The 20135-nt window shown below is 43.7% G+C and overlaps 1 protein-coding gene across 1 annotated transcript in view; it reads right to left on the bottom strand.

Annotated features, from left to right (window-relative positions):
* Window positions 1-20135, bottom strand: part of Shc4 (SHC adaptor protein 4) — a 94727-nt gene that overhangs the window by 4568 nt on the left and 70024 nt on the right. Inside the window, exons 7-11 of the mRNA XM_060371480.1 lie at window positions 18274-18394; window positions 16195-16363; window positions 13286-13346; window positions 10138-10311; window positions 1513-1766 (exon numbers count right to left, since the gene is read on the bottom strand). Of these exons, the coding sequence (XP_060227463.1) occupies window positions 1513-1766; window positions 10138-10311; window positions 13286-13346; window positions 16195-16363; window positions 18274-18394 (779 nt within the window). The remainder of the gene's footprint in view (window positions 1-1512; window positions 1767-10137; window positions 10312-13285; window positions 13347-16194; window positions 16364-18273; window positions 18395-20135) is intronic.

Here is a 20135-nt window from a genome sequence, read left to right as displayed (position 1 = left end):
AATCTTACCTAACAAATATTCAATAAGACCGTTGTTATGGAAGTACTCTCCTATGCCTTCTCCTGGAAGTGGTGTACTTTCCCATCTTACAATCAAGTCTTTGACCCATTTGAGCTCGCTTTTACTAATGGTGTAAGAATCCAGTTTCATCCTCCACATGCTGTACCCATTTCCCATCAGCCTTTGGAGGGCATCTCTTCTCCAGTGCTTGCTTTAAGAAGACTTAGTGATCTTGAAGACCACTTGACTGCACGTGTGACCTTCTGCCTGGGCTTATCATACTGTTCCATCAGTCTAGACTTCTAACTTTATGTCAACACTACTCTTTTGATTAACGTTGATCTGTAATGTGTTTGGGGGTCTTCAGCTTTATTATTCTTCAAAAAAACAGTGTTTTGGTTATTCAGATTTTTGTATTAGTTGACCGTGAATTTTAGGATTTTCTGGGTCTATAAAATGCCATCAGGAGTTTTATGAAAATTTTGTTTATGGATGTGGATTCCTTTGGGTGGTGTGGACATTTTAATAATACTCACTTCTTTAGCCCACAAAGGTTCCTCTTTAGTTTCGTTCATCGATATTTTATAGTTCTCACTGCATAAGTATTTCTTCTTGGTTGAGTTTATTCTTAAGTATTTTTTTTTTATTTTTACCATTGGTGCCATCATAAATGTGACTGTTTTCTTATTTCTTTTTGAATAGTTTTCATTTGTGTATAGAAATGGAACTAATTTTGCATTAAAAATTCACTGTCAGCTATAAACTCTTCCTATGTAGCATTTACTGTGTTCTTTCTATTACTATTTTTGTAATTTTATTACTACTAATTTCTTCCTGCTTCCTTAGTCTTTAAGTGTTTCCATCATTAAAATGTGCAGAGTTCTGCCCATTTCTTCTAGTTTATTCAGTTTGTTGGCATTTGGCTTTGTATAGAAATCTCTTATGTTGGGTGGGGGTGGCAGCAGCACACGCCTGTAATTCCAGCATTCAGGAGACAGAGGCAGTTGGATCTCTGTGAGTTCAAGGCCAGCCTGGGCTACAGAGCCCAAGACAGCCAGGGCTACAGAGAGAAACTCTGTCTCAAAAAAAACAACAAAACAAACTTGTATAATATTAGTTACATGATGCCCATTATAGTGCATTTCCTATTTTATTTATGGCTTAGCCAAAAGTTTGTCTGTTTTTTAATGCTCTCCCAACCTTTTTTATGCTTGAAAAAGCTGCAATTCTCAGTATCACACACACACATCATTTAACTCTGCTTTGCTGTGATTTGGCTGTGGTCTTATTCATCCGTAGGAGTCCACTGTGACGACAGGTCTGTCTTACTGACCTGAACTGAGAAGGGGCGAAAGAGGCTGTCCTCCACGCCATGCTCCAGGTGGCTTCCAGTCCTAACCACACCACTAGTTCTGGCTGTATGGTTTAAGAAAACATCAACACTTAGCCTTGATCTCTACTGAATACTGTCCCTGGTTTCGACATGTGAAGTACACGAGAGCTCAGTCATACCTTGCCTTCAGGATCCACCAAAAGAAGATGTTTGGCCTGGCCACCTTGCAGTCCGCTCAGCACATACTGGCCAGGAGATGTTATGCTCTCTCGAACCAAAAAGTCCCCGTCCTTCACCAGCAGTTTCTCTGCAGCCCCCCTGCTCAGCCGGCCGTGGAAGCATTCTTCATTCCACAGTTGCTGCTTAATGTGTGGTACAGAGTGTGAGCTCACGGGCTGAGTGCTGGCTCCCGGCTGCACAGTTTCTGGTACCTCTGAAGTCAAAACACAAAAGAGGTATCACCCAGTCATCCCCTCATCCATCCATTCGTCCATCCTCCTGTGTATAAGGAGCTGTCTAAACAATACCGTGGACCAAATATCACGGAGGGCTCAAACTTAGACACGAATTTAAACATTGTTTTTGGTTGCTGTCACTAGGAGAGGTCACCCGGCTTAAGAGTTTCTTCTTCAGTGGGAAGTAGAATCGGCCCATGAGAACTGCTTCTGTAACTGTGGAAAGGGGCTCTTCTTTCCAGGGCCCTCATGTTGAAAAGGGAAAAGGCTGAACCTGAATCACAGATAACTTCTACAGTGCTTCTAACCTCTTTTTTTTTTTAACTTTTTATTGATTCCTTTTGGATTTCACATCGTGCACCCCAGTCCCACTCATCTTCCCATCCCTTCCTATTCACCCTCCGCTCCTGCAAAAAAAAAAGCAATTATATATATATATATATATATATATTTATATAAAATTATATATATATAATTTTAAAAAGAAACAAACAAAATATGTCACACAGTATAAGCCTTTACTTGCACATGTTCATTGCAGTGAGTCATTGGTCTGGCTCAAGGCCTCTGGCTCTGCTACACCATCAATACTGGATCCTCATGGGGACTTTTTCTAAACTCTTTTAAAAGCCACAACCAAAATTTTGACGTATCCTCACTTGTTTTTTTAACATTTAGCTTCTATCACTTTTACTTTTACACTAGTTTATAAAATGCTAAATCTTTGAATTTAGCTCACCTAAATTTTTCATTTTTCTCAGCAAACTCTTTAGCCCAGCACTGCTACAGAACGGCCCTGCCGAGGTCAGTACCATTCACCTGTCTGAACCACAGAAGGGATGAGAGCGAAGAAAGCGCAGTATTAGGAGAGCTCCACCTATGGCAACTTCCCAGGGTCCTGAAGAAAGCATCCCAGACTGGGAGCACTGAGAAAGAGACCATTGGGTGTGTCAGTGAACACAGCGCCATCGCAGCTCATTGCAGTAAGAATTATTGTATCGTTCTCATTTATTACAACAGGCAATTGTTAAGGCCTTTACATGACTCATGCTATTTTCAGAATTAGACAGGTCTCCAAACTGGATTCTGGGAAAGACTGAGCTATTTATCCAAAGCCACACTGTTAAGGCTGTAGATCTGGGATTTGAAACAAGGACTCCAACGCTTGGGCTCTTTAGTCAACAAACTCCGAGGCACTAGATGTAAAACTCCATTTCCATTTGCCAAATCTGACTGGCTTCCCTAACTCTGTAGTGCCCACAAAGGTCCCTAGGAGACAGCAACACTGTCAGGACAATGTATAGCATCTCCTAGACATAGCACACCTATAACTCCAACACTTAGGAGGCTGAAGCAGGAGGATTGCTGAGTATTAAGTCTAGCCTGGGCAAACCTATACAGCTCAATGAGACTTTGCCTCGAAGCAAAAGAAAAAAAAGGCTCAGAGGTTAAGAGCATTGACTGTTCTTGCAGAGGCCCCTGGATTCAGTCCAATGGCCTGCAAGCTGGCTCATAACTAGAGCTGTAACTCTAGCTCTAAGGGACCTGGCTCCCTCTTCTGGCCACCACGGGCACCAGCTGCATGTGGTGTACCTACACACAGGCAAAATACTTATGTACAAAGTTAAGATAAATAAATCTATTTTTAAATCCACCAGAAATAGTTAACTATATCAACTTTGTGACTGAACTTTGTTAAAAAGCCATATGTTTAATGGTAAATTGACCAAGAAGACAACCATAGAAACCAGCATTGTGTTTTGAAACACAAAGGATCTTTGCATGCAAACCACTCTTCATTTCTGTAACACAATGCATTTACAGGCCGTTGGGCAAAGGCCTCATCAAGAGCACCAGGCTCAAACTGTGCAACCTGCATTCCACCATGCTGTGAGGCTTAGGCAATCTTCAGTGCCCTACGAATAGCCCAACTTCCCTGCCAGCGTGTTAGAGCCCCGCCCTACTTAAGCACATCTATTTGACATAAGAATGTCATGAAACACTTATAGCTAGCACCACAAATGTATCTTGAAAACATCTTCAGCCTAAAGCTGGAAAGAATGTTCCCCCACAAATCAACTTCCGATTGCTGCCAGAAAAGGCCTGAGGAAATGTGTCCAGACACTGACTAATACTCGCAGTTGGCCTTGGCGCTGCCTGTTCCTGGACACAGTGGAAAACTTGTAATGAGCAGTCCCGTGTGTGTTTGCATCAGGGACAGGCTCTGCGTGAGTGTGAGGCCATGCATGCAGGCATGCATCGTGTCAGGGACAGGTAATGCGTTGGAATGCATCGTAAAGGTGCAGGCAGCTCAGTGTGGCGTGCACTTTTGGTTTGCCCTGAAATTATGGACAGCTTCTGGACAAGGACAAAACAGAAGAAAAACAGACATTATATCATCTTGAAGAGTCAACAGCTCGTGGGCCAGCCCTGGGATTGCAGACAGAGTTTCTGACATAGCTTCCCAGATTAGGACAAGGACAAGGCATGGCTGAGCGATTTCAAATGTTTCCTTAGCATCAAATTCTGTTAGAAGAGAAAAAAAAAATATGATGGATTTTCCAATTCGTTTTAACTTTAAAACTTATGCTAACCTGGGAAACAAAAAAAAAAAAAAAAAAAAAAAAAAAAAAATGGAGAAAGAGTCCACTCTGGCTCATCACTGACTATTGTGGCTCAGAGCTGTGGCACCGCAACCTTCCCTCTGAGGCAACTGATGCTAACAGGGGAGACTGTGTGCTTATGATGGGCTCATCTCTGAGACAGAGATGAGTGGGCAGGTGCACAGGGGAGAGCTCATTTCCCAGAGAAGCAGAGCTGGGCAGAGGCCTAACTATGAGGCACTCAGTGACTCACCAGCATTTGGAAAGTGATCACAGGAAACTGTTGATCTCTAGAGTGTCGGGTACACGATTAGGGCTTGGAAGGAGTTGATTTCTCCCTCACCCCATTCTTTATTACCTGTATGCTGTGAGCGTCTACATTACTTCTGAGTTTTAGAAATGTTCTACAGAATAAAATGCACATAAAAATCGAGACAGTCCCATGACTAAGGATGCGTCAGGAAGGTGCAAACTTTAAGGTGACTATCAAATTTGAGGGGAAATTTTCCATTGTCTAAAGCTACTGTACTGTCCCCTCAGCACATGACTTTGTGTCCTGTTGCAGGGGACTGAGAGTGGGGTCAGGCCTGGCTATCTGTAGTCTATGATGCTTCAGAAAGTTGCTATAGACACTGAATTGGTGAAAATGAACCTTCACTTCTACAGGAAACCTGGGGTCTCCTTTCCAACAAGCCTCAGGCCTTGACAGTCTCTTCAGCTAGCACACAGACTTATTTTGTGTGGGTTTTGGATTAAAAGTATGGGGTGTAGTATGTTTTGTTGACTCTGAACTCATAGCCAACAGCACTTATAATTCATACTTGATTGATGTTTTTATAACCCTGTCTTCTCTCATGAGGGCACTTCACCATTTCCTTTCACTTAGAAACACTACACAGCACTTTTGTGACTACACTTGGGGACTATTTTAAAACAGCAAAACCATTAAACACACACACACACACACACACACACACACACACAAATGTGGGGAGAAGTGGTACTAAATGTACCACGAAAGGACACTTGAAGCTTCTGTTTGGTTGCTCTTCGTTTTGTGAGACAATTTGACTATGAAACGCAGCTGTCCCCAAACTCATGACACAGCCCAGTGTGGTCTCAAACTCTTGGGAGGCCTCCCAAATATTGGCACTATAGATATGCATCATTACACTTGTTTTAAACAAGTGCTTAGAACGTGAAAAGCAAAATGAGGTAGAGCTTTCCCTTGCTGGCGCCAGCCTGGACTGTGTATGTCAGAAGGCCGACAGTCATCGGCTCCATGCAGGTCTGCAAACCACAACGAAAGCACTCTGAGCATGGATTTGAGGGGGACGGCCAAAGTTTGCTAAGCATGCTACTTCTTAATTGTGAAACCTGTAAATACCGACAACTGACAGATTACGTAATAGGTATTTTGCTTCTACTGCTGAATGTAAAAATACACCTCAACAAAGCGCCTGAAAATGTGTTAGAAAATTCTGACCAAAGGAAATTAAGCGTAGATGAGAGGTTAAGATAGTACCCCAAGACTAGGCATGGTCGCACACGCCTTCAACCCCAGCACTCAGGAGGCAGAGGCAGGTGAATCTATGAATAGAAGGCCAGCCTGGTCTACATTGCCGGGTCCTGTTTATAATAATAATGATATTAATAACACCAAAAAGAAAAAGTATTTGCAATATAAAGAAAGAATTATGTGCTCATTCAGAAAATTACAAAGACTTGTCAGTTTAGTATATGGTAAGAAGTACAGTAGCATAGAACAGAAAACTGGCCCAATAGAGAAAGTGTAATAAGGAGCCCAGAAATCACAGCAAATACAGGAGCTGAGTATAACAGGGTGGCAGAAGGGGAGGCAAAAGGTATTTAATCAACAGTGGCTGGAAAGCTGTTTCACATGAAATAAAGCTAGATTCACTATCTCATATAAAGTATAAAGGGCCAAGAGGTAATAAAATCATAAGGCCTGTAGAAGAAAACACAGCAGAAGCCAAACAAAAAGACAAGCCTATCAAGAGGAGGTATGCTAGAAACAGTAGAGATAAGAATGGAAATGAATCACATAGAAAAGAAAACAAACAGAAAACCAGATGCTTTAGCAAGATCAATATAAATAAATAAATAAATAAACCTAACAAAGGCATATTTGAATAATAGAAAGCAGCCCAAGAGAGGAGACATTACCAGAGCTCCATGGGATGATAAAGTAATAACAAAAGTCTATTTTGTACCAAGTTTCTGGAGAAATTACATTGCCAAGAAATGTACATGCCTCTGTGTTATGTTTTGGCCCCTGAAACAAATTTCAAACCCTCATGCCCATGGCAATGTGAAACAGGCTGAAAAGAGGTAAGACTCCAGAAAGGCACACCCTGAGTCCCTGGTCTAGGTGAACACATGGAGGATGGTGGCAGGAAGAAGCCAGGAGGCCCAGCACAGCACACAGACAAAAATGGACCAGAGCCATCTCACAAAGGTAAGATGGGATTGAAGAAAGCGGTGTCACGTCTGGCTCAGGAAGTCTTCAGAGTTCCTGCCCATTAGGACTCCAGTGGCTGCTGTCCCTTTGTGATTGTGGCTTTTCCGTGAGGTTGTATTCCTATGCCACCATCGGTTTTGAATGCAGAGAAGGAAGGCAGTTTGGCGGGTGATAAGGACAGCCAGCCACTGAATGTTCTGTGCCATGTTGTATAGGGCACCACTAGGATGTTTGAGAGGTAGAGAGGTACATAGCAGAGACAGAGGCACGAACTGGTAGTTGTCCACAGGTCACATCCCCCTGCCACCACACTACCGGACCCCTACGCTAGGCACCAGAATACAGTAACTTTTAGCTTCTCTTACAGGGAGGTGGCCACTGTCTGGGTTCTGCAGCGGCAAGTGAAGAAATGAATGTCTTCCAGTGAAAACAAATGATGTCTGCCACTTTGGGTCAAACCCTTTAAAGGAACATTCATGCACCACCCTTGCCTTTCCTCTCACTAGCTGAGTAGAGACGAGGGCCCAAGCAGGCACCTGGAACCAGACGCGGAAGACAGACATCAGGAGCAACAATTCTGTGACAGACAAGTAGGTAGGAGTAAACAAGCCAGTATGTCTTATGCTTTATCCTTAAACAGGAGCTTCCTTTGTTATGGAAGCTTATACTGACCATAGCAGAGCTAGAGAGCCCCCTCTGCCGCAAGAACAATAAGGCTTCCTCAAATGCCTCCCGTTGGCAGCTCATGCAATGGACCCAGAAGCCCTGCCGGCCAGAACTCTGGGTATGTGTGGGGGTGGGTGGGTAGGTGGGTGTGCGCGCTCGTGTCTTTATCCTGAGCAGATCAGTACCCTTATCTGGATAAGGCTAAGTCTGCATAAAAGAGGCTAAAAGGACCTTTAAAGAAAAAGGAAACAGGAGGAACAATTACAGAGGAGACGTTGAAGGTATATTTAAGGCACTTTATAGAGAAAATAAGTAGAAAAAATGATCACTGCTCTGTCTCATCATAAGATTTTCTTAAACCAACATTTTTTAAAAAATGCATTTGGACTAGGATTAATTTTTTTTTTTTTTGAGGAAAGAATGGCAATCTAACACCTCAAGGGGTCCCCCAAAAGCCCAAGAGGCTGTGCACATTGAATCCTAGTAGGAAGTAAAGGCTGGGAGAGCATGAGGAGCTTACTCCAAGGACTTACTGCAACAATCTCAAAGGAACATGCCATCACTGTTTCAACATTCCCTCTCTGATGGACAGAAGTGCACTTTCTTCAAGGAAGACCCAACTCCCCTCCCTCTTCACTTTTCCCCCCTGGACCAGCAGTCAGGGTCGAGATGACTAGCCTTTCAGGGCTTGGCCTGCCTCAGTTGGCCTACATCCAGACAGATACTTGGGGCTAGACAAACCACTCGGGGCCTGTGTAGGACAATGCTGGCAGAACACACAGGCTCTCTGTGGAACTGGCCAAAGCGCTCACAGTCCTGTAGTGTGCTCCACTGTCCCCCCAGCACAGTCACACTCTCCTCCTTTGCATCCAGATACTCAGTGGTACCCACAGAGAGCTGATATGTCAACCTTCTTCCAGGGAACAGGCCTGGTCAGAGGGACTGTGAAGAGTGATCTCACTTTTTTCTACCACAAGACAGACCACCTGTCACACGGCTGACAGCAAGGGCTCACTTCATCTAGAGTTAAGGTTCCTTTGAAGGCCAGGCCCAACAAACTGGCCTTTGAAAACACTCAGCTCTCAGCTGCCCTAGCTGAAAAGCCGATTTTGGCAGCTCTACAGAACCTCCTGGCCAGTGACAGGGCCTCTTGGGGGCAGCCTCTCCAGCTTTGGAGCAAGCCAAGGCTGATATCACACCAACCTCTGAGCACAGTATTTTGTGAAAAACATTGTTGTTTATTTATTTATTTATTTTTTTAATTATTCTAGGCTTTGGGCTTCTCACTCCTACAGATGAATACAACCATAGCCAAATTACAGCAAAGTAGAGTTAAATGACAAAGAATAGAACATGGTGTGTGTGTGTGTTACTAAGAATTGCAGCTTTTTAAGCATAAAAAAGGTTGGGAGAGCATTAAAAAGTGGACAAACTTTTAGCTAAGATAAAAATAAAATAGGAAGTGCACTGTAATAGGTATCATGTAACTGATATTATAAAAATGTGTTTTGTTTAATTGGTTGGTTTTTCTTTTTGGGGACAGAAGTTTCTCTGTGTAGCCTTTTGTTTATCTGTGCTCCTACTAATGAATTCACCACCTGAAGCAAATTGGCAAAAACAAAACAAAAAACAAACTAACTAAACAAAGCAAACGATTGCTCAAGTCATTGTATTTGACCTGCAAAAGATTGGAGGACAGAGCATCTCATTCAGATGATGAATTGATGTCTTATCAAGGGGTTTGAGGTGATTGAGTTAGCAACACCACTAAGTAGGACAGAAATAATGGCCATTGTTTCTCTTGCAAAGAAACAAATACAGGATTATCACCTGGCTTTGAGAGCTCTTCCTTGATCAAAAACAAACATCAGAGACTCAAAAGACATGGAGGTAAATTCAGTGTTTAAAGAGTTATTTAAACACTTTGTGCTAAATCTTTAAAATCTTTGGATTTTAAAGATCCAATTTTAAAGATCCGAAAAGATCCGATTCATCCTTAACTACAGCGAAGGACTGAGGTCAAAAAATAATAAAGGCATTTGCCTCCAAGCCTCACCCGCAAGGATAATCCCCACACCCAGGCGGTGGGTAGAGAACCTGCTCCTGCAGATTGTCCTGAATGCCTTCGTATGTGTTTGTGCATGTATGTGAACACGCAAAAATAAGCAAATAAATGTGATACCCCAACCAAACAAAACGACAAAAAGGTTTTTTAAGAAATCTTTTTAACTCCCTAAAAATGAAGCCAAACATATATATATATATATATATATATTTTTTTTTTTTTTTTTTTTTTTTTAAGTGAGAGACAGTGCCTATCCATAGTGGTCCCTCAGAAGATATATTGAAGTCTTAATCACCCGTCTCTTTTGGCAAAAGGATCTTGTACAACCACCTCAGAGAGGCAGTTGTCCAAAATGTCCAGCCACAGGAGGTAAATGGTGGAGACAGACGCAGTGACTGGAGTGCCTGTAAGCCAAGCGTTGTTGACATGTGACCTTCATAACCTGAAGAATCAGATGTTAAGTGAATGGTGATTGGTGGTGAGTGGTTGCCATGGCCCCGGGGAATCAGTACAGACAGTGGGAAGGCACTTACTTCTAAGGTGCCACGGGTTTCCTTGTGGCTGAGTGGAGCTTTGCTTCCCAGTATGGCCAAGGCTACTCTGAAGAGCCTGTGTGTTGACGTAGCAGGGGTCATCAAAGAGATCCACTCTGCTGGAGTGCTTCCTCCACGCGCCATCACTTTGCATCTCTCTCTCATGGGGCGTACCTGGAGTGGTTAGCAGTGAGCAGTGCATTATATTTTTGCCATGTAAATAAACCATTCCTGAGTTGAAGAACGCATGCCTACCCCAAACAAGGACTGACTGCTGACACCACTGACAAAAGCAGACAGGAGAGTTAAGCAGGAGGACCCGAAAGAAATGGCCAGTGAAAGGAAGGCCCCGCTGAGCAAACAGAACAAACACTAGCTCAGGGTGATAGTCTCGGAGAAAAAAAAATACATATATATATATATATATCATGCTGAGCTTGAACACCTGTCGCTAATCCCCTCTTAAGGGCCTGTTACATGATACAAAGTCTTAGCTTTCTTTTCACTAAACTTAAAAAAAATACATTGATGAATGAATTGAGTTTGGTTCTTTTTTAAAATTTATTTATATGTACATTTGGTGTTTGGCATACATGAATGTCTATGTGACAGACTCAGATCCACTGGAATTTGAGTTAAAAACCAGATAGTTGTAAGCTGACATGTGGGTGCTGGGAGTTGAACCTGGGTCCCTTGGAAGAGCAGATAGCGATCTTAACCACTGAGCCTTCTCTCCATCCCTCAAGTATTGTTCTTAGGACAGAAAATCAACTCTTTTCTCCTCTCAAAAATATTTTTTGGACTCTACCCTCACATTAGTTCCTTGCCTCTCCATCTCAGTTTACACACTGTGGCCAAATACTCTTTTAAGACTGAAAATCCAGTCATATTTCTTAGAGATTTAAAAACCTCCTACTTGCTTCCCATACTCTGCTGGGCCATGGGCCCCTCTCTATCGAGCTCACACAGTCCGTGCCAGGGGTCACACTGGTCTCTTGCAATGTGATCTCCTTTTAAACTTCAGCTGTCAATTCCAACCTCTCTCTCTTCAGCAGAGCTGTCCTCTCTCTCCCCCTCAAGACCTGAAAGCTATCTGCTTTTCTGGAGGCTGCTGATCAAGCTCTGAAGGCCATTCCGTGGGAGCAATTCATTCTCTCGCTTCCGTTACTGGTTTAAGGTCTGTTCTACATCTAGGCTGCACATTCCGTAAAAGCAAGGGTAATGGCCGCCTTGCTTTATAAGTCTCAGCTGTGCATGCTCCGGGAGCACCATGAGGTTGTACCCAAAGCAGTGACGTTCCCGCGCACCCAGGGCCGCGCCTCTTGGCTGCCTTACTGTGCAGCAGCATTCCTTCCTCTTTGCTCCAGTCACGCAACCCCTTTGATGTGGCCCAAACAGGACGAGCCCACCCCAGATTTCACACGAGGGTGGACAGGGAGGCGCAGCAGACGACTACACTCGTAACACCTGCTCCTTGCACTATATGCGTCTGTCATCCATGTGCTGCCTCTCACCCAGCGTCACACTTTGCATGCAGGAAATCCCAAGGGAGAACCCGGTCTCTAGAGAGGGAGGAACTACAGAGCGTTGTATTTGTGCATTTTGTGACATATGGCTGTTTGTTGGTCAAATGGAGTTATGGGCTGGGTCACCTACTTTAAACTCACTTCCTCAAATCAAACCCATCTAAAGGATCATCACAAGGTGATCACGGCCTGCACAGTGCTTCTAAGCAACCTTATGGGCACAGAAGCAATAACGACCTAATCAGACAAGACTTTCTTCCCCAAATTCTAATTCTTCCCAGACTCAACTTTGTCAAGCTCTGACATGTAGATGAACATCGACTTTAACCACTAAATGCCATGAGAGGCCTCAATAAACACCACTGAGGGAATTGCTGAGTAAGAGACAGAACAAGTCGACTTCATCATGGAACATGCTGCGGATATTACAGCTCGGACAGGGCCCACCCCGATTGTTGGGAATTCCCAAGCTGAGGGAGGAGAGGAAGGGGTTACAGCTCTAAGAGAGCATCATCCCACAGGCATTTGTACTCAGCGTTAATTTCATGTTCAGCCATGTAACTAAGAATTAGTTTCGAGTTTTACATTTTATCTCAGCCAAAAGTCTGAGAAGTAATCAACTTAGGATTTTAGTTGACTGTAACGAATTTCATGAAAAAAATTTTTTTGAGACACAGTCTTACTATGTAGTCATGGCGGGCTCAAAACTCACTATGTAGCCCAGGCTGGCTTTGAACTCATAGAGCTCTGCCTGCCTCTGCCTCTGGAGTGCTGAAATTGTGGGCAAGTGCCACTACAGAATTTTAATTTTTATCAAGAGAAAGTATGCTTTTAAGTGTTTTAAATGCTGTCTTTGCTCAAAGACCTTTTCCTACAGCATGTAGAATGGTGATTAATTGGAGATTAACAAACAAAAGACCGTCATGTGTCCCCATGTTGTATAAAATAAAATCAGTAGACTACCCTGGCAAAAATAGATATGAAAGGTGACAAAATGGTATGCTGAGTCCTTAAAAGTGGATTCCAATTTCTTCCCCACCCAACCCTGCAAGACTTACCTTCCTAAAAACAAACAACAAAAAAATGAAATAGTCCTGCCAGTTAGGAAGAATGAAGCCACTGGCTGGGAGCGTAACTGCTTTTATAAACATATTTCTAATATGACAGTTGAGGCCTTGTGTTTGTGTGGCCTCCACCCCATGTGAGCCCAGAGCTCCCAGGCAAGGTGAATAGCGGGAGCTATTTGGTGAACTCACATCTCAGCTATCTCTCCTGTTCCCTTTGCCCAACTACAGCACACGTTATGTCTTAGCCACGGTGGAGTCGGCACCCACATCCACACTAAACCATCGCCTAGTCTTTGGGGCGGAATTTCCTTTGGCTTCGCACAAAAGACAACAGTTTTCCTGACCTCAAAGCAGTGCGAGACCCTAGAGGCACAGCCACCACCCGAGAGCAAGGGAGAAGTGTCGGGCTGCCGAGCCACACACGCCCACAAGCCGGCTTCATGCAGCCCAAAGGCTCAGTGCTCAGTTCCATGCCTGCCGTTTAAGAACAGGGACTGACACGCTCGTATGGCTTGAAAGGCGTTGGGATGGCAGCTGGGAAGGCATTGTACCTACCTATTGGCCCGCTCTGTCCCACACAGTTCTCATACACACCGATGCACTTACAGTTCCCAGGCTGTACAAACGACAGATTGCAGGATGTTTACCAAGGGTACACATATCATAAACAAGATGATCGTTTCCAAGAAAACATAGCAGGCAACTTCACTTTCTGACACAGGTTGGAAACAGAATTTGGGTGGGAAAGTGTAGTACCTGATGGTCTAGCTTTTGGATTTAGTTGCAAAAGGTTGGGGGTGTCAAAGGACTTCTGCTCCAGAAGTCACATTTCAGCACTCAAAGTCTCAGCTAGAAAGTGATGTTTAATTAATTAATGTGTGTGTGTTCACATAAGTACAGAAGTCAGAGGTCAATATTAGGTGTCATTCTTCAGGAGCCATCCCCCTGATTCTTTCAGATACAGTCTCTCACTGAGACAGGCCGAGCTGGCTGGTTGGGGAGCCCCAGGTCGCAGTCTCTGGCCCCTTCTGCAGCACTGGGGCCTAAGCACATGTCACTTCACCCAACTTGTTGTTTTTACTGTGGGCGTGAGGGACTAAACTTCAGTCCTCACGCTTCCGTGGTGAACACTTCACAAACCAGGCCAGCCCAATCGCTACCTAATTTTGAGATGACAAACTAGAACCCTCCTCTACCAAGGTGTGTGCTAGGCTCACTTGTCATTCTTGAAAACCTCAGCCAAGCGGAGGGCTCCAGCCATCCCCATCTTTCCGTGTTCCTCAGCCATAGAATGAGGATGTGCTGATGCGCTGGGGAAGTGCAGCATTAGAAGTGCGTGTGTTAGAAAGAGTTATTGGGGGCTGGAGAGATGATGGATCAAAGTATAAAGCATTTGCTGGCCAAGTGTGAAGGTTGGAGTTTGGATCTCCAGAGTCCAAGCAAAGAATTCTGTAATCGCAGTGCATGTGTGTGGGCGAAATGGGAGGCAGAGATGGGTGAATGCCCAGAAGCTCCCAGAACAGCTAGCCTGTGTGTGTGTGTGTGAGAGAGAGAGAGAGAGAGAGAGAAAGAGAGAAAGAGAAAGACACAGAGACAGAGGGACAGAGAGAGACTCTGCTCAAGCAAGGACTCACCCTGATTGTCCTTTGACCTCTACATACATACTGCAGCATGCACATGCTCTCACACATGAATGTGTACACACACCACACATACACACATACTACACACATCTTTAAAAATTAAAATAAATGAATGCACTTGTCTGGCCACAGCATGTAAGGTGGTTTGAGGGCTTGAAATCAGTGACGTGACAGGTGTGTGGCTTTCAGGATCATTTGGGCAAGTAGGACCAGAACTTGATAACGTTCAATAAAAATCTGAGTGGACAAAAAAAAAGATACTCACATGAGAGAAGCCTAGGTACTGGACACAAGTTGATACGGGATCCAAAATGAAAGAAAAGGCAAAGTGTAATGCGTGAAGGAGGGTCCGGAGCAGAATAAACATGATTAAATAGGCAGGGGAATTGAGCAGGGCAGGTGGATCTCAGTGAGTTCAAGCCAGGGCTACATAATGAGTACAATGCAGTTAGGTGTTAGAGCTGAAGAGACAGGTGATGGGTGAAGGTAGAAAAGGTAGAGAACAGATGAGCTCTCAGGCTAGAGGCAAGAGCTAAGCCCAGTAGGAGCCACTGAATATGCTCAAAGGTAGAGCTGGGTTTTCCAAGAGGACGTGGAAGAAAATATGAGAGAAAAAGGAAAGACTCACCTCTCCTTTAAAAGTATCAGAAACAGGTGGAATCATGCGTCAGTGCATAGAATTCCAGACAAGCCTCAGAGCTGTGGTTCAGATTTCCAGCACCATGTGCGCACCAAGCAGCCCCAGCACACAGGAGGCAGGGAGAGAGAAGCCCTGGAGCAAGCTGGGTACTTGGCTAGGTGAACCGGCAAGAGACCCTGTGATGGGCATCAACCTCTGGCCTCCATGGGTGCTCTCTCTCTCTGTCTACACACACACACACACATCTACACACAACAAATACAAATATTAAAAAAAAAAAATCAAGATGGCCAAGCTAAATAAATCTCTAGGTTTGATTTTTTGTTTTGGAATGCATACAGATTCTCCTTTTGAAGTCGTTTTAAAAAAATAAAGTTAACTACGACAACAGAACTGGAAAAAAAATGAAGATGGATCATGGATGATAAATGGCAACCCATGTGATAAAACAAATGTGACGAGTCAAACGTTATACACATGAGTGTTCACTGTAGAATTCTTTCAATGATGAAAATGCTGGACAGAGATAGAGGCAGAAATGAAAGTTTCAGGAAGGGGGCACCAAGCTGAAAATAATGTTTAGGAAGCCAAGAGACGAGGACTCATGCAACAGTTGCCAGCTCTGAAAATGGAGGAGGATTACTAAAGGGAGAAGTGCATTTAGCAAGTAAGTCACTAGCCACCTACGTAAATGTCACTTACATCTGGTTGTCAGGCAGGGGGAGGGTCTCAAAGTGTGTGTGTATGTGTGTGGGAGCAAAAATGAAGACAATGGTCCTTGGGAGTGGGAAGGAAAGAGGGTGAGGCGGGGTTGCAGTGGCCGAAGGAGGAACCAATGGGGTGATTCTTAGGCAGAGACTGGACAGAACAAGGCCACAGGGCTGACAGGAGGAGAGGGTCAGAGCTCAGGGGAGGATTATATTCGGACACAGTGGGTCAGGAGAGCATGGGAAGACTGGGGTAAAGATGAGAGTGGTGGGTCGGGTGGTTTTAGTTTTCCTAGTGAAGACGTACGATGTCCTCTGAGGAAGCTGTGGACAGGGTATTGAGAATAAAAATAATCCAGTGTAGACTGATTTACCCCGCTTTTGAGGAAGACAGTACGTTCACATTTGAAATCAAGGGAAGTGGTTAGAAGAGAATCACTTCTCTGGTACCAGTAACAATAAAACGTTACTTACCAAATAGCACAGCTTTTCACACCGGATAGGGCAGTAAGCCATTTGGTCCGTAGCTGGACCCTTGATCCGCACATCTGCAATGCCGCCCACAGGCGGCTGCTTCCCTGGGATTGCGTTGTAATAGTCGTGATCTCTGTCTTCAGATGCGCCATCAAGGTGTACCTCCTCGCTGTAAGAAAAAGAAGCCCCAAGAGGCTGCGTGGGAATTCGAAGGCTATAGGGGATACAAAGAAATCAGAGCCAAGCCAACCACCCAGGAAAAATGTGCATTTGTGTCTTAAGTTTACTGCTGTGCTGAATCAACATCAAACATCTGGATGGCCGCACTGAATCGTTCACAAGTCTGCACATAATCCAGACGGAAGGAACCAGTGAAGAGGGTCAAGGGGAAGGCTTTTGCATTTCTCTCCAGTTCATGGGAGTAATGATGATGACGGTAAACAATGGCTTGCCTGAATGAAAGGCTGTTTTAACACAGCAACATAAAAATGCAGCCTTCTTGAGTATCTCTGGCTCAACTGCTTCGTTTTGGAAATGTTTTGGTCAAAGAAAATTTAGGTATTGTTCTTTGGGTAGAAGGTTTGGCACACTTTCCTGCATTAAGGTTTAAAAAATTAATAATAATAAGAGAGCTGTGGCCAGCTGTCTTGTCTGCACAAATCTAGACGAGTGTGGTAATTCATAAAGAACATTAGAGTCGTATGTGGCAAGTGGGAGAAATCTATGAATATGCGATTGTTTTAAAAATTGAAACAGGGTAAAAAAAAAAAAAAAAGAAACAAATCAGTTTTCTTCCAAATTGGAATTAATGAAAGTTTCTTATAAAAATAATAAGTCAAATCAAATCTTTCTATGATTTTGTGTGCATGAGGGGGGACAGGGTCAACATGATTGAGAACTGACGTGTGTGTGTGCGTGTGTGTGTTTGTGTTTGTGTGTGTGTGTGTGTGTGTGTGTATGTGTGTGTGTGTGTGTGTGCCAGTGGAGGTCACACATGTGGAAGTCAGACGATAACTCTGGGGCGTCAGCTCTTTCCTTCATTCTTGTTTCGAGGGCACAGCTCTCATTCCTGCTGCCTCGCTGTGGACTCCATGCTGTCTCCTGATTCTCTCTCCCATCTCACCACAGGAGTTCTGGGATGGTAGCTGCGTGCCACAACATCCACCTTTCCACTGGGTTCCTGGGATCAGAACTCAGGTCACCAGGCTTGAGTACCACTGAGCCATCTTTCCAAGCCAAATCAAGTCTTTTTGGAATGATCTAACTCTTCCAACCCACACGACTGTGTATGATCCAAGGTTTCTGGTTTCCCTTTTCTTTGTTTCCCTGGACGACCTACCTCATAAAGATCATTGATACAGAAAATGACTATTTGGGAAAGAGTGCCTTTAAAAATACCCAAGGATTTCATTTCTTGAGCATGACCTTGGTAACAGATGGTGGCTTGAAAGAATCACCTTTGGTGACCTCGAACAGAAACACCTCTTGGGTCATGTCTGTTTCGCCCCACAGACTGAAGCCACTTACAACACCTACCAGCAGCTAAGAGATTCCTGCAGAGATCTCTGATTCTTACTATCTTACTCTTCCATGTTGATTTGGCTTTTACTAGTATGCATGAGATTCAAGGTTAAAGAGAAGCTGAGAAACTTGTTAATGTTTGTTATTTATAACTCTATGCAAACCATAATTTTTGATAACACTAGAGAAACAGGGTTGATTCCTTCTCACACTTAGTGTCAGAAGAAGCTCTGGATAAACATGAATGAAAGGAAAGTAAATAGCTCTTATTTTTTTGTACTAAAACAGTTACTTGTAAGAAAAAAAAATTCATCTCACTAGCGAACTTCAAAACATCATTGTAATACTCCGGTGTTTTGTTTTTAGGGCTTCGCCATGTAGCCTTGACTGGCCTGGAATTGCTGTGTAGATCAGACTGGCCTCAGACTCACGGAGATCCACCTGCCTCTGCCTCCCAAGTGCGGGATTGAGGTGTGCACCACACACTCCACCATCATAGTAATGCTTTAAATATTCAGAAAGACAAAAAGTGAAATGATTATGGAACTCTTGACTGACCTTTCCCAAGTGTTCAAGAAAGGATTTTTCAAGTACTGTTTGAACCGGAGTTCAAAGGCCTGTCCTATGGTACTTATGATATCTTGGGCCATTCCATTTTGACACTCCAGTATGTGGCACGCTGTAAAAAGACACAGTAAAAATTTAGTATGGAGAAAACATTATATAAAATCAAAATAGTTCCAGAACATGAATAAATAGTTGCATTTTTTTTAAAAAAAGATAAGGCTTACAAATTCACTTCATCTCTAAAATGTCATAATCAAACTTCATATTCCTTATGAATCAATGAGAAAAATACTCAAAATCTACGTATCTAAAAACTTAGAAAATTTGAGCCAGGTGGTGCATACCTTTAACACCAGCACTCAGGAGGCAGAGACAGGGATATCTCTGTCAGTTCGAGGCCAGTCAAGGCTACACAGAGAAACCCTGTCTCAAAAAGAAAAAAAGAAAGGAAGGAAGGAAGGAGGGAAGGAAGGAAGGAAGGAAGGAAGGAAGGAAGGAAGGAAGGAAAGAAAGAAATTTTGATATCAAGAAAGATATTTAGAGCTCATGCTTTAAGTTGTCTTACTTTTTTCAGTTATTTTTAAGTGTGTGTGTGTGTGTGTGTGTGTGTGTGCCCGCACGTGCACATGCTCAAATGTAGACAACTTGTGAGAGTTCACTCCTTCTACCATGTGAGACCCCAGGGTCAGACTCAGGCTTGGTAGCAAGTATCCTTATTGCCTCTAAAACAGTCTGGACTAAATGATGTGACCACCAGTCACATGCCAGCTCTTGAATTCAGTGCAGGAGATGAGAAGGGCTGCAGTCACACAGGAAAAGCAGATCTGAGGCTTTGTGTTTGGTGGTAGATTGCAGAAGATGGGAACAAAAAGTAATTCCCAAACCTGTCCCCTAAAGGAGTGGATACAGGATGAGGAGATGCCTTCCTGGCGTCACCCTGTGTCATGCCATTACTGCTGTAAACCAGGGTTGTGCAAGGGGAGCCTCACTGAGTTCCCACTGAGGAACTTCACACTAAGACTTAAATTCCAGATTTGGTGACGGGGTGTCATTACAAGGAGATAGAGAGGGGTTTACTCTGTGTATTCTCAGAAAAGGGCAGTCTCACAAGAACAAGGTAGAAGCAGTTAACAGCAGGTCACCGCCAACAAATCAAGTGTTACTCTGTTGCTATATGCAACTGCCTTCCTGTCTCACGTAGCCCAGGCCAGCTACCGCCTCTCTCCATAGCTAACCCTGCCCCCTGATCTTCTTCACCTCCATGCCCACCTGCTGAAATCGCAGCAGCAGCACCCAGCAGTGACATCATTCTTGGCTTGTTTAGAGTATGGGGTCATGCTTAGGGCCTTGCAATATGGAGAGTTAATTGACTGTGCTTTTTTAAAGGATGACTTAGAAGGATACTTAGGCTAATTTATAGACAGAAGCAATAATAACAAAAAAGTTTAAAAGAGAGGAGCAGGAGGTCCTACAGAAAAATGAAAGATAAAAATGCAGGATATTCTGATAGTTTAAAGAACTGAGGCATGAAGGAGAGTTTGGTAGTGGTTTAATATATGTGAGAACACTGTTGCTGCTTTAAGTGGGATATTCTCTGAGAATAGGAGAGCAAGGAAAAGTGGGGTAGCCTAAAGAAAGAGGGTAGGGAATTAGATGAAATACCGGGAAAACCATTTGGGAGTTCCTATTGAGACTTTATCACTGGAACAAATTAGTCACAAGGAAATCTGAGGAAGGAAGGAAGGAAGGAAGGAAGGAAGGAAGGAAGGAAGGAAGGAAGGAAGGAAAGATCTGCTCTCGTGAGACCGTTAACTGTTCTAATCTGCAGTGTGAGCTTTGGGAGAGACATCGTC

This window comes from Meriones unguiculatus, chromosome 18, assembly GCF_030254825.1.
Source record: "Meriones unguiculatus strain TT.TT164.6M chromosome 18, Bangor_MerUng_6.1, whole genome shotgun sequence".
NCBI classification, from domain to species: domain Eukaryota; kingdom Metazoa; phylum Chordata; class Mammalia; order Rodentia; family Muridae; genus Meriones; species Meriones unguiculatus.
The sequence above is the reverse complement of the archived record's forward strand: the minus strand, read 5'-3'. Positions and strand labels throughout refer to the sequence as shown.